Source organism: Trachemys scripta, chromosome 13, assembly GCF_013100865.1.
Source record: "Trachemys scripta elegans isolate TJP31775 chromosome 13, CAS_Tse_1.0, whole genome shotgun sequence".
NCBI lineage: Eukaryota > Metazoa > Chordata > Testudines > Emydidae > Trachemys > Trachemys scripta.
The window spans coordinates 1,186,744-1,200,467 of record NC_048310.1 but is presented as its reverse complement, the minus strand read 5'-3'; the positions used below and the strand labels follow the sequence as shown (position 1 = coordinate 1,200,467).

At 61.2% G+C, this 13,724-nt stretch overlaps 1 protein-coding gene across 1 annotated transcript in view; it reads right to left on the bottom strand.

Annotated features, from left to right (window-relative positions):
- Positions 1 to 221: 221 nt before the first annotated feature.
- The window catches only part of GBA2 (glucosylceramidase beta 2), a 32,977-nt gene continuing 19,474 nt past the window's right edge, over positions 222 to 13,724 (bottom strand). The window contains exons 6-16 of the mRNA XM_034788352.1: positions 11,973 to 12,126; positions 10,827 to 10,952; positions 9,737 to 9,921; positions 9,265 to 9,369; positions 8,532 to 8,639; positions 7,201 to 7,352; positions 6,927 to 7,033; positions 4,737 to 4,879; positions 4,386 to 4,501; positions 644 to 835; positions 222 to 565 (exon numbers count right to left, since the gene is read on the bottom strand). Of these exons, the coding sequence (XP_034644243.1) occupies positions 329 to 565; positions 644 to 835; positions 4,386 to 4,501; positions 4,737 to 4,879; positions 6,927 to 7,033; positions 7,201 to 7,352; positions 8,532 to 8,639; positions 9,265 to 9,369; positions 9,737 to 9,921; positions 10,827 to 10,952; positions 11,973 to 12,126 (1,625 nt within the window). The 3' untranslated portion in view covers positions 222 to 328. The remainder of the gene's footprint in view (positions 566 to 643; positions 836 to 4,385; positions 4,502 to 4,736; positions 4,880 to 6,926; positions 7,034 to 7,200; positions 7,353 to 8,531; positions 8,640 to 9,264; positions 9,370 to 9,736; positions 9,922 to 10,826; positions 10,953 to 11,972; positions 12,127 to 13,724) is intronic.

Sequence of the window (13,724 nt, the reverse complement as noted above, 5' to 3'; positions counted from 1 at the left end):
CGGGGACTTGCCCGTGCACGGCCAAGCCCCGGAGCCATGGGGGAGGGGAAGGACCCTGGGCACAGCCCCCCCCGCCGCTCCTCCCTTCTCATTCTCTCTGGGCTGCTCTCCCCGCTCAGGTGGCTGGGGGCCCAGGGCTGAGGGGTCAGCCAGGCTGTGGAGCATGGGGGGCGCGCGTTGGGGGGAGGCACAGGCTAGGTGCAGAGAGGAGGGAAGATACAGCAATTAAAATCAGGTTTTAAAAAGGGGCAAGCGGCCTCCACACAGTCCCTGGCCTGCAGCGGGGGCCCAGCGGCTCCCTCTGGCTCATGCGCCCAGGTTCCTTCCCTCACGGCTGGAGGGAGTTCTCCTGCACCGGGCGCGGCGCTGCTGCGGCAGGGGCCTGGCCGGCTCTGCTCTCCAGGGCCAGCTGCATGCTCCAGATGCTGAGGGGGCGCATGTAGGCCAGAGAGCGGAAGAGCTTCCTTTGGCAATAGGCCTCTGGCGTCTGGAAGGCCATGCCCAGCCGCTCCCACACGGTCCGGTAGCAGCCCTCTGCTGTGTGGAAGCCCTCCTGCACCAGGCCCTGCAGCAGAGGGAGAAGAGAGTCAGGCCCGTCCCCTGGCACCGCCTGCTCGTGCCGAGGGCGCCGCGTCACACCCACCTCCTGGATCATGGTGGCAGCCAGAGCGTACACGACCCCAACCCAGGCCTCACTGGACTGCACGCTGGAAGTGTCCAGGCTCCCATCGGGCCTCATGCCGTTCACGGCTCCCATCGTCCCATTGCCAAAGCCCATGACGTTCAGCTCAAAGATCGTCTTCAGCGCGCTGACAACATGGCTCCTGGGGAAAACCTGCGGAGAGACACACCCTCAGGCCTCTCGGCCCCACAGGGCCCCACCCTGAACCCAGGGCCCGGGGGCCGGTCCTGCACTCGGGGACAGCGGCGGCAGATAGGGCCAGTACATCATCTGCCTTCTGTACAGCAGAGACCCCTGGTCTGAGCCCAGCCAAACGCCGAGCGGAAAGGCAACAGGCTGGATGGCAGGACCCCAAGGCAGCGAACCCACCACTGCCACCGCGAGTCTGCGCCAGCGTCCCGAGTCAGCGGCTCCGGTGCCGGTTGCAGAGCCAGGTGCCGGAGCCTGGTGCCACCCCCACACCTGCTGCCTCTGCCGGGTCAGGTTCCCATTCTGCAGCTGGCTGAACTGGGGGGGCGAGACTCCACCCCCCACCGGCAGCCTCACCCACACCGCCACCCCTCACTGCGCAAACACTCTGGCTTCAGCTCCTAGCCAGGGGTTCTTGTCCTGCCTGTCCCTGCTGGATTACAGAGCCTGGCAGTGCCCGGGATCGTCTCCCCAGGCTGACCTTGTACACCACCGGCAAGTCCCCGCTCAGTCTGAGTGCGTTCAGCCTCTCTCCATCAGACACTCCCCCGCCCTCACACCATCGGGGTGGCTTCCCCCCACCCTCTCCAGTTGTTCAACACCTTTTTCCAACCAGTGCCTGCGGGATCCAGTGTCAGTCGCACCAGTGCGCTGCCCCATGTACACATCACATTAGCCTTGTGTGCCACCGCAGTGCAGGAGCAACTCAGACCATCGTGTGACTGGGAGGGGCCTCGAGGGGTCTCTCGTCCAGTCCCCGGCACTCATGGCAAGACGAAGTATTATCTAGACCAGTGGTCTCCAGCCTTTGTATGCCCAAGTTCACTTTCTGAATTTAAGTGCAACCCAGGATCTATCCTGGCCCTTCCCCAAGACCCTGCCCCTTCCCCAAAGCCCTGCCCCACTCACTCCATCCTCCCCCCGTCACTCACTCTCCCCCACCCTCACTCACTTTCACCGGGCTGGGGCAGGAGGTGGGGTTTGGGAGGGGGTGCCGGCTCTGGGCTGGGGCCGAGGGGTTCGCAGTGTGGGAGGGGGCTCCAGACTGAGCCTGGGGCAGAGGGGTGGGGTGCAGGAGGAGGTGAGGTGTGCAAGCTCTTGGAGGGAGTTTGGGTGCAAGAGGGGACTCTGGGCTGGGGCAGAGTGTTGGGGTGCAGGAGGGGGTGGGGGTTCTGACTCTGGGAGGAGATCAGGGGTGGGGTTCGGGGTGCAGGAGGGGGCTCTGGGCTGGGGCAGAGTGCTGGGGTGCAGGAGGGGGTGGGGGTTCTGACTCTGGGAGGAGATCAGGGGTGGGGTTCAGGGTGCAGGAGGGTTATGGGGTACTAGCTCCAGGAGAGGGTAGAGGCTGGGGGTTGGGGTGCAGCTTACCGCAAGGCAACACTCATCTCCGGCGGCTCCGGGTCGGCGGTGCAGCGGGGCTGCTGCTAAGGCCGTCTCCCTGCCTACCCCGGCCTCACGCCGCTCCCAGAAGTGGTCAACTCGCCCCTGTGGGGGGTGGGTGGTTCCGCGCGCTGCCCCTCTCTGCAGGCACTGCCCCCGCAGCTCCCATTGGCCACAGTCCCCATTCCCAGCCAATGGGAGCTGCAGGGGCGGTGCTTGCAGGCAGGAGTAGCGCGCGGAGGGATACTCCTGCCCCTCCACCCCCGGGGCCGCGCTAGACACTTCTGGGAGCGGTGTGGGGCTAGGGCAGGCAGGGAGCCTGTCTTAATGGCAGCCCCACTGTGCTGCCGGTGATGGCAATCGACTGGTTGGTGACCACTGATCTAGACCATCCCTGACAGGTGTTTGTCCAACCTGCTCTTCAAAATGATGGAGATTCCACCACCTCCCTAGGCAATTTATTCCAGTGCTTAACCACCCTGACAGTTAGGAACTTTTTCCTGATGTACAACCTGAACCTCCCTTGCTGCTTCTTGTCCCAACCTCAGAGGTTCAGGAGAACAAATTTTAACCCTCCTCCTTGTAACAACCCTATATGTACTTGAAAACTGTTATGTCTCCCCCCCGGCCTTCTCTTCTTCAGGGTAAAAAAAATTGGGTTTGTTTAACCTTTCCTCATAGGTCATGTTTTCTAGACCTTGAATCATGTTTGTTGCTCTAATCTGGACTGATCATTTATTCCTACCCTTTGTTTCCTGCCTTTTAACCCGTTACCAGTCCATGTTCTGGCTTCCAGCTAGGGCTTTGTCAGTTCTCAGCTGATGCTGCGGCCTTGGCTTACTGGTGTCACACACACATCTAGGAACAAGGAATTCAGGCCAGACCTAGAGCCTGGGGGACTAACCTGGAAAGCAGAGATTCTGCAGGGATTTAGGACTCATAGTGGACAAGCAACTGAACATGAGCTGGGAGGGGTTGCAAGTGCTTTGGAGGATAGGATTAAAATTCAAAATGATCCGGACAAACTGGAGAAATGGTCTGAAGTAAATAGGATGAAATTCAATCAGGACAAATGCAAAGTGTTCCACTGAGGAAGGAACAATCAGTTGCACACGTACAAAGTGGGAACTGACTGCCTAGGAAGGAGTACGGCAGAAAGGGATCTGGGGATCATAGTGGATCACAAGCTAAATATGAGTCAACAGTGTAACAATGTTGCAAAAAAAGCGAACATGATTCTGGGATGTATTAGCAGGAGTGTTGTAAGCAAGACATGAGAAGTAATTCTTCTGCTCTACTCTGCGCTGAGTAGGCCTCAACTGGAGTATTGTGTCCAGTTCTGGGCACCGCATTACAGGAAAGATGTGAACAAATTGGAGAAAGTCCAGAGAAGAGCAATAAAACTGATTAAAGGTCTAGAAAACATGACCTATGCAGGAAGATTGAAAAAATTGGGTTTGTTTAGTCTGGAGATGAGAAGACTGAGAAGGAACATAACAGTTTTCAGCACATAAAAGGTTGTTACAAGGAGGAGGGAGAAAAATTGTTCTTCTTAACCTCTGAGGACAGGACAAGAAGCAATGGGCTTAAATTGCAGCAAGAGAGGTTTAGGTTGGACTTTAGGAAAAACTTCCTGTCAGGGTGGTTAAGCACTGAAATAAATTGCCTAGGGAGGTGGTGGAATCTCCATCATTGGGGATTTTGAAGAGCAGGTTGGACAAACACCTGTCAGGGATGGTCTAGATATTACTTAGTCCTGCCTTGAGTGCAGGGGACTGGACTAGAGACCTCTCAAAGTCCCTACGATTCTATGACTCCTTGATTTGGCATCAGGGCTTTGCACTTGTTGCTTGGCTGGTGAAATCTAAGTACAGTGCTCACCGCCAGTCTGGGGTTTTACGCCCTATTTCTGGCTCTCTGCCCTGAGTAAGGTGCATCCCCCAGACAGTGTGACAATACGACTTTGCATTTGCCACATTGTGTTTGAATGGGCCCAGCTTCCCACGCAATCCAGATTGCCCTGCATGGCTGCCCCGTCCTCATCACTTGCCACTCCCCTAATCCTTGTGCCATGTGTAGATTTGCCTTCCCAATCCACCCCTGCCACCCTGGGTGGCGACAAACCTTTGCTCACCTGGAACTCGCCCTGGTCTAGGCCGCTGGCCCGGAGGAACCACTGCCCGGCGCACTGGTCGGACATGACGGTGCTGGAGAAGGGACCCCCGCTGCTGTCGTAGTTGTAGTATTTCCCTGCAGTGGGGACGAGAGAGTCAGCTAGACAGTCACGCCCCCGCCTCTGACACCGGCGGCCCCTCCTCTTACCCTGCGCCCTCCCCACGGGGACACCACGCGGTGCCCCAGAGGGCGGGAGTCACTCGCTGCCCGAGGCAGACACCCCGTGTCCCAGAGCGGGGGCCCGCACCCTAGGCCGAGGGCGGGTCAGCGCAGCGCCTCCCGCGGGGCCCCGGCACCCTGCCATACGCACCGTTCCACAGCAGCCGCTCAAACGCCTCCGAGCCCTTCCTTCGGATGGCGCTGTATTTCTGTAGGACCTCGCTGTCACCCACAATCCCCGCCACCTTGCACATCACACAGACGGCTGCCAGCCACAGGCTGCCGCAGTACGCGCTGCAAAGCAAAGGAGACGGGTTTGGGCACGAGCCACTGCCGCCAGTGCAGACGTATCCGCCACGTCAGCCTCAGCCCTGGCGCTACATCACGGGCACATTACAGGGCCCTAGACAGAGACGGGCTGCACTTCCTGTCCACCTGACCAGCCCCCGAGCCTCACAGCCCTCGTCCCCCTCCAGCCCCCGAGCCTCACAGCGCTCGTCCCCCTCCCCCCCGGGGCTGCGCCCTCCCCCAGCCCCTGAGCCTCACAGCGCTTGCCCCTCCCCCCTGGGGCTGCATGTTCCCCTCCTCCCCCCGCCAGAGAGTGCAGCCCCCTAACCTGCCCCTTCAGCCCCATGGGAGCTGGAGCAGCAGCAGCCCCGTGCTGCCAGGCACAGAGACCCGAGCAGGCACCCCAGCCACGCCCCTGGACGCTCCGCACCGCACACGGCAGATAACAGAAGGCTAACCCTGGCCCCACAGTGAGCGAAGGTGGGAGATGGATGGGGGGACACGCCAGGGGCTCTGGAGCAGCCACAGACCAGCTACCCCCCGAGCCGCAGCCGGCATGGCCAGGAGAGAGACTCGCACGTCTGTGGAGAGCCAGGCCGGGCTCCCCGACGGGGCTCTCGCTGCACTTGCTGCCTTCCAGCCACCAGCCAGCTCTCGCTGGGCCCATTTTTACGGGTTCAGCAGCAGCCACTCAGCACAAACGCCCCAGGGCAATACTGGGGATGACTGCGAACCCCTCCCCTGGCGCTGAGTGACACCACCTGCCCGGGCACCTCAGGCTGTCCTGGGCCGTGGTTCCAGCAAAGTGCTGCCCTCGGGGTACCGGGGCGCCCGGCCCGGCGGGTGCAGACTGAGCCAGCCCCCGAACGGAGCCGCTCGTGCAGGTGCAGCTCTCCAGGAGGCGTAACGTGCTCCAACAGCGCTGATAACGCCCGGGTGACACCAGCCCAGCCCAGCCCAGCGCTGCATCAAGACCCAGCAGCCACCAAGTCCCCTGGCCAGCCGGCCCTGCCCCTGCCCCCTAACCTCCGCCTTTGTCCCCAACTCCTGGCCCTGGGCCGCTTGCCTGCCCCTACCCAGGGCTGGTGCAAGGATATTTTGCGCCCTAGGTGAAACTTCCACCTTGCGCCCCTCCACCCCCGCACATCGATTAATTGAGGGGCAAATCCCACCGAGCCTTTATAGACCCCAGGGGCCAGCCGTGCCCAGGGGCTGCTCCCCAGACCAGGTTCCCCGCTCCCCGCCCCCTGAACTCTCCTGGAGGGTGCACAGCCCCCCCGCGAGCCATCCCCACCTCACCCCGGCGGCCTCTGCCCCGAGTCCACTCACTGGCTTTGCCGGGCTGGGGCCACTGCAGCAGCTCGGCAGGGAGGAGCCGCCTTCCGGAGGCACCAGAGAGCCAGAGCGTCGGCTTGTGGCTGCAGCGAGCCCCAGCCATGGAGGAGCCAGCGCGGCACAGGGGGGCAGCAGCCCTGCAAAGGCGGCGGTGCCGCTAGCGGGGAGCAGCTGCGTGCCCGACCTCCCCCCCCGGGGCTCCTGCAGGTTGCAGTGGATGCATGCGGGCGGCGGCCCCCGTGCACCGGCCACCCTCAGTTCCTTCTTGCCGACTCTGTGAACTCCTACCCACCTCCATCAGGTATAGCGTGGAGTCACCTACTGTGGAATACACAGGAGCAATCACTCGAAGAAGAAAGGACAGTTACCTGTTCCGTCACTGGCGTTCTTCGAGATGTGTTGCTCCTGTCTATTCCACATCCCACCCTCCTTCCCCTCTGTCCGAGTTGTCTGGCAAGAAGGAACTGAGGGTGAGGGGGAGCTCGTGGCTCCCCTTATAGCGCGATATAGAGGTGCCACTCCAGGGGTCGCGGGGGGCGCTCCCACTACGGGTACTGCTGAGAGAAAATCTTCTGGCACCAGTGCACGTGGCAAGCACGCACACCTACTGTGGAACAGACAGGAGCAACACATCTCGAAGAACGCCAGTTACGGAACAGGTAACTGTCCTTTTGCCTAGTGGTTGCACCGGCCCTGCCCCTACCCCTGCCCCACTCACCTGGCTCCAGTCGCCACCCAGGCGTCATACGTCTGATCAGCAAAGCCCGAGTTTTCAATAAGCCCATCGTCGTCTGTGTCGAATTTCAGCTCCGAGTCCATCACAGCCTGTGGGAGAGAGACCGAGACCTTCGCCCAGCTGCTCCGCTGCACTCGCCCAAGGACGCAGCCCTGTGCCGGGCGGCCGGGAGCTCCTCCCCTCTCCCTGCGCTCTGCTCCCATGAAGGACAGCCAGGGGGCGGAGCTCGGAGCCCCAGCGGAGGCTCTCGCTGTACCTGGCAGACGGGCCACATGTCCTGCAGGTAGGCAGTGTCCTGGGTCAGGTAGTAGTCGCGGTACACCTGCAGCACGAACTTCAGGTTCAGGTCCTTCCAGCCGGCCGTGTCGTGGATCAGGTAGGCATTGACCCGCTGCCACGGCTCGTCCTCTGAGCAGGGAGAGAGCAGCTCTCAGCAGCCCTGCCTATGGGGGCTTCCCCGTCACCCCCACTGTAACTGCACTGTACCCACTATGCAGTGAGTCCTCCTGTAACTGCACTGCGCCCCCCACCACCTGCAGTGAGCCCTCCCGTAACTGCAGCGCTCCTGTAACTGTACTGCGCCCCCCCTTTCCCCCCCGGGCAGTGAGCCTTCCTGGGAACGGTCTCCCCATTCCTGTAACTGCACTGCACACCCACCTCCACCGCATCCCGCCCCCCAACCTAGCAGCAGTGGTGGGGCCTATGATGAAGTGGGACTGTTCTTAATGTTTCCTCTGAATACTGTGTGGGTGCCTCAGTTTCCCCTATGCATTTCTTAAGTCTCCAGTGTGTGTAAATGGCCAACACTCTGTATCCTGGCAACAAATGGCCAGGGCCCTTCCCCCCTGCAAGGGAATAGCTAAAGGTGAACAAAGAGATCAGGTGACCGCCTGGCCCGGGAAAGAGACAAAGCCCAGAAAGGAGGGGCTGGAGGGGGTTTCAGTTTGGAGCTGGCTGGGGACGAGGAGTTAGAGCAGACGGGGGTGTCTGGCTCGCTGGGCCCCAGAATGGACCCGGCCGAAGGGTCCCGTTCTCTGGACCTACAAGCTCTGTTTTAGACCCTGTTCCTGTCATCTAATAAACCTCTGTGTTACTGGCTGGCTGAGAGTCACGTCTGACTGCGGAGTGGGGGTGCAGGACCCTCTGGCTTCCCCAGGACCCCGCCGGGGCGGACTCGCTGTGGGAAGCGCACGGAGGGGCATATGCTGAATGCTCCCAGGAGAGACCCAGGAGGTGAAGCCGTGTGAGCTTCTTGCCCTGAAGACGGTCTGCTCCGAGGGAGAGGAGGCTCCCCAAAGTCCTCACTGGCTTTGTGGGGAGCAGTTCCAGAGCATCGCCCGGGGACTCCATGACAGGGCCCTCCTGGCAGTGGCCTCCCTATACCCCCCCACTCCCTGCCCCCCTCCCACCTCCCAGGCACACCAAGGGACAGTTTGGCTGCATCTGAGGACACGTTCCCAGTGAGGCTGGGCCTGACTGTGGAGCAGGGTGAGCCCATCGCGTGGGGCATTTATAACTGAGCGGGAGAATGGGCTGCCAGGCACAGCCCCGCCCTGGCCCCAGCCACACGCCAGGGCAAGACCTTACCGGGCTCCCCGATGTCGTGGGGCACCACGTTCTTCAGCTTCACCTGGGCCGTCTGCCCGTTCATCAGGTACAGCCTGGGCTGCGTGTCCTCGTTCAGCACAGCAGCAGCTGGGAGACACAGACCCTCAGCGAGCTGGCGGGCCCAGCCACGCCACGGTCTCCCTGACCAGTGGGGTGAGCACCCCTATCCCTGCAGAGACCACTCGCCCCGGTGCCAGGCGCGGGCTGTCTCGGGTCAGAACGGGCGACTGCCCCCGGCCTTGGCAGGAGCAGTGAGCTCAGACCGCCCCTGCTGAGGGCCCCGGGGCCACACTCGATCCCTGCCCTGATGGGGTGCAGCAAAGGAAGCAGAAACCACCCCCAGTGCCCAGACAGGATTCCCCGGCCCGAGCCGCACGGTCAGCCGGCTCCCTCCCTGCCTTGAGGGGGCTGTGCCAGTTTGCTGGTGCCCTGGACTGGATGGGGTGCAAGGCAGGGGGCTGCTGCACCCGCTGAGGGGCCGGGCTGGGGGTCAGTGAGCCTGACAAGGAGCACGGGAGGGGCGGGAGGCTGGGCCGCGGACCCGTGAACCCGCCGAGGGGCCCAGGCTGGCCAGGGGGCTGGGCTGGGGGTCGGTGAACCTGCCGAGGGGCCCGGGCTGGCCAGGGGGCCGGGCTGGGGATCGGTGAACTTGCCGAGGGGTCCGGGCTGGCCAGGGGGCCCGGGCTGGGGGCAGGGCCCGCTGGGCGCTCACCGATGTCGTACTGCAGGCTGATCTCCAGCTTGGGCCACAGCATGGCGAGCGCGAAGGAGGCGTAGAAGTGAACGTCGTAGGTGTTGTACATCCGGTACTCCTGGCCTGGAAGCCCAGCACACACAGTGAGGGGGGCAGAGCCTGCCGGGGGGCCGCAGGGGCACCAGAGGTCCCCACCCCTCCACACAAGATGGGGAGCGGGGAACGAGGGGTTGGGCCCAGTCCCCGACCCTGTGCCTACCAGGGAATTTGCCCTTCCTGGGGGCTGTGAGCAGCGAGGCAGTGCCCCCGGCCTGGGCAGGGGGGTGCAGCCCCCAATGGACTCCATGGGGGGGCAAGCTGCTCCCTCCCCGCGCCCTGAGGGAAGTGGGTCAGCGAGGCCGCCCCAGAGGGTGAGAAGCCCCTTGCCCTACGCTCAGTTGGGAGGGGTGAGTGGGACCCTCGCCCTGCGGCTCTCAGCCCTGCACTTTACCTTCCAAGTAAGCAAACCTTCCGTACTCCCGCAGGACAGGGAAGATCTGGGACAGCCCGGTCCCCGCTGGGCCCTGCACGTCCTCCGCGCAGGCCTCCGGGGGCAGCTCCAGCCACAGGGTCCCGCCGTCCGCCACGAAGTAGAGCTCGTTGAAGAGAGCCGACTTGTACCAGGGGGGCAGGTGGCTGTGGGCGAGAGGGACAGATGGGAGAGCGAATATGTTGCCTCTGTGGATCCCCCTTTACGGAGCCACACCCCGGCCTCATGGGCAGGAGCCCTACAACCCAGCCCACCCCTTCCTCAGACCCCAGGAAGGGCCCCCCCGGCCCAGCTCGAGACACAGAGCTGGGGGGCAGCGTATTCAGACACACCTGCCCACCCCCACCTTCCCTCGGGGAGAGGACAGAAGGCCGCGGGGGACGCAGGCTCCAGCCCGCCCCAGCAGCTGCACTGAGGGAACCGCTCACAGCTCAGGAGCGACCGGCCTCTCAGGCCAGCTGGGAGCTCAGCTCCTGGGCCCTTCCAGGGGCCAAGCGCCAGCCTGGCCTGGCTCCGCTCTCCAGACAACGGCAGGCTCCTTGGGCCTGCGTGTGCGCAGCCTCCCCTGCCCCGGAGCCAGGGAAGCAAGGAGTGGAGACACCCCGCTAGGAGCTCTGCCCCACGGCTCTGGCCTAAGGGAACTGGCGAGGAGAGAACTGGCCCCGGGGCCCGGCACCTGCCCACACACGGGCATGGGGCTCACCCACCGGGTAACAGGCTCTGAAAGGAGACCCCCAGAGGCCCCCTGCATGGGGGAGCACAGTGAGACACCCGCCCCCGTGCACACACAGGAGCAGCACGCGCGCCTCCCCACACTTCGGGAGCTGGGTACAGCAGGACCAGCCACTGGGGGGATGCAAGGACTCTCCGACGAGCCACTCTGCGGCTGGCAGGAGGCCAAACCAGCCCCAAACCAACAAACCAACTCTGCAGACCCCTGGTGACAGCAGCGGCTTGTCAATTCTACCCGACCCTGTCTGGCTCCCCTTGGCCCCAGGGGGCTCCCCCCCACTGGAGATGGCCCCGGCTACCAGCCAGGCGACTACTCTACCTGCTCTCCAAGATGGGTCTCTGCCAGCTCTCGATCTTCTCCTCCCACTGCTCATAGTGCGTGAGCGCATAGTGGGAGAGGGCCGGGCACGCGTCTCCTGCGCTGCCGAAATAGCGCGTGTACCGCCTGCGGGGAGAGACGTTACTGGGTGCAGGCCTGCAGGAGGCAGCCCGGTGCCGTCTGTCCGGCCCTGTCTGCACAGGACAGCATGCTCCCCCCGCGGCAGGGACCCCTGCCCCAGCCAGCCACCCACAGGGCCTGTTCTCAGCACAGGCTGGCTCTGCCGGGAGGGGTGGGGGCGATGGATTCCCCTCGGGTAGGGGCCCTGCCAGTGCTCTCCCTCCCACCCTCTCTCAGGGCGCCACATGGGCCGGCAGTGCCGTACAGAAACTTTCACGGCTCTAGCACCCTGCAGAAGGGGAACTGCCCCTCCCCAGGCTGGGCGCAGGTTGTCACCCTGACACACTGCTGCTGACCCAGCCACAGCCATCCCCACCTGCCGCTTCCCAGCAGGGCTCCCAGCTCGGATGGGAAAAGAGCAGCGGCTGCAGCTGGCCTGGCCGAGGGGCGCTAGGACGGGGGTCCCAAGGCTGGGGCACCCAGACGGGCCGTGCGCCATTACAAGCAGCCAGGAGGCCAGAAAGGACCCATGTCACCATCCAGTCTGAGCACCTGCAGCACATCGGCTGCAGCCCCCACCCAGCAGCCCTTGCACCAGGCCCAGTGCTGGGCTGAGCCAGAGCGGGGCCCAACCTGGATCTCCAGACTCCCAACGATGGCGTCTCAGAGTTAAACGATGGGCAATACAGGCAAAGGTGCCTGAGGGACAGCAGGCTACTGGGCAGACTCTCCCGAGGCATGGGCACCACTCAGGAGTCTGCAGACCACATGCCCCAGCAGGCACGGCTCCTCCTTGATGGGACCGGCTGGGGCTATGTGAGACCAGGCTGGGGCGTGTGCTGGGGGGTGCGGTGGGGGGAGCGGGGCAGTGTCCCAGGGGCACGGTGACCATGCAAGATGCCCGCCCTGGAGGAGGTGCCGGGTCCACGTTGCGTGACGGAGAGAGAAGGCCGGGCACACGGCACACAGCTCCGTCTGGTGGGTGGGAGCTGTGCCTGGAAGCACACGGGGGATCTGGGCACGTACCTGAGATGCAGCTTCTCCTTTGAGCCAAAGTGAATGCGCGGCATGTCCCAGGCCATGCCCAGCTCCAGCGTCCTGTGCCCCCGGGGCGGCACTGTGCAGGTGGCACAGACAGCTGCTGCAGTCACCTCCCCCTTCTCGGTGGGGCTGCCCTTCCCTGTCAGGTAAGAAAAGCAGATGGTGAGAACGCTGGGACTCTCACCCCCGGACCGGCCGTCAGCCCCACACTGTCCTGCAGGCTCAGGCTTGGCCCCTCTGATAAACTGAGCAAAGGCACAAAGTGCAGAGAAACAATTTCTAAACATGTTCGGTGACTGCTTCTTGGAACAGCAAGTTCTAGTGCCTACAAGGAAAGGCCAACCAGAGGCGACCCTGGCAATTACAGGCCAGTAAGCCTAACCACAGTGCCAGACAAACTGGTTGAAACTATAGTAAAAAACCAGAATCGTCAGACACATAGGTGAACACAATTTGTTGGGGAAGAGTCAACACAGCTTTTGAAAAAGGAATTCATGCCTCACCAATCTAGTACAAGTCTCTGAGAGTGTCAACAAGCATGTGGACAAGGGGGATCCAGTGTACTTGGACTTTCCGAAAGTCTTTGACAAGGTCCCTCACCAAAGGCTCTTAAGCAAAGTAAGCTGTCATGGGATAAGAGGGAAGGTCCTCTCATGGATCAGTAACTGGTTAAAAGACAGGAAACAAAGCGTAGGAATAAATCGTCAGTTCTCAGAACGGAGAGAGGTAAATGGTGGTGTCTCCCAGGGGTCAGTACTGGGACCAGTCCCATTCAACATATTCATAACTGATCTGGAGAAAGGGGTAAACAGTGAGGTGGCAAAGTTTGCAGACGATACGAAACCGCTCAAGAGAGTTAAGACCCAAGCAGACTGCGAAGAACTGCAAAAAGATCTCAAAAACTAAGTGATTGGGCAATAAAACGGCAAATACAATTTAATGTCGATAAATGTAAAGTAATGCACATTGGAAAAAATAACCACAACTATACATACAATATGATGGGGGCTAATTTAGCTACAACTAAACAGGAAAGAGATCTTGGAGTCATCGTGGATAGTTCTCTGAAGATGTCCACGCAGTGTGCAGCGGCAGTCAAAAAAGCAAACAGGATGTTAGGAATCATTTAAAAAGGGATGGAGAATAAGACGGAGAATATCTTATTGCCCTTATATAAATCCATGGTACGCCCACATCCTGAATACTGTGTACAGATGTGGTCTCCTCATCTCAAAAAAGATATACTGGCATTAGAAAAGGTTCCGAGAAGGGCAACTAAAATGATTGGGGTTTGGAACAGGTCCCACATGAGGTGAGATTAAAGAGGCTAGGACTTTTCAGCTTGGAAAAGAGGAGACTAATGGGGGATATGATAGAGGTATATAAAATCATGACTGGTGTGGAGAAAGTGAATAAGGAACAGTTATTTACTTGTTCCCATAATATAAGAACTAGGGGCCACCAAATGAAATTAATGGGCAGCAGTTTAAAACAAATAAAAGGAAGTTCTTCTCACACAGAGCACAGTCAACCTGTGGAACTCCTTGCCTGAGGAGGTTGTGAAGGCTAGGACTATAACAGAGTTTAAAAGAGAACTAGATAAATTCATGGAGTCCATTAATGGCTATTAGCCAGGATGGGTAAGGAATGGTGTCCCTAGCCTCTGTTTGTCAGAGGGTGGAGATGGATGGCAGGAGAGAGATCACTTGATCATTACCTGTTAGGTTCACTCCCTCT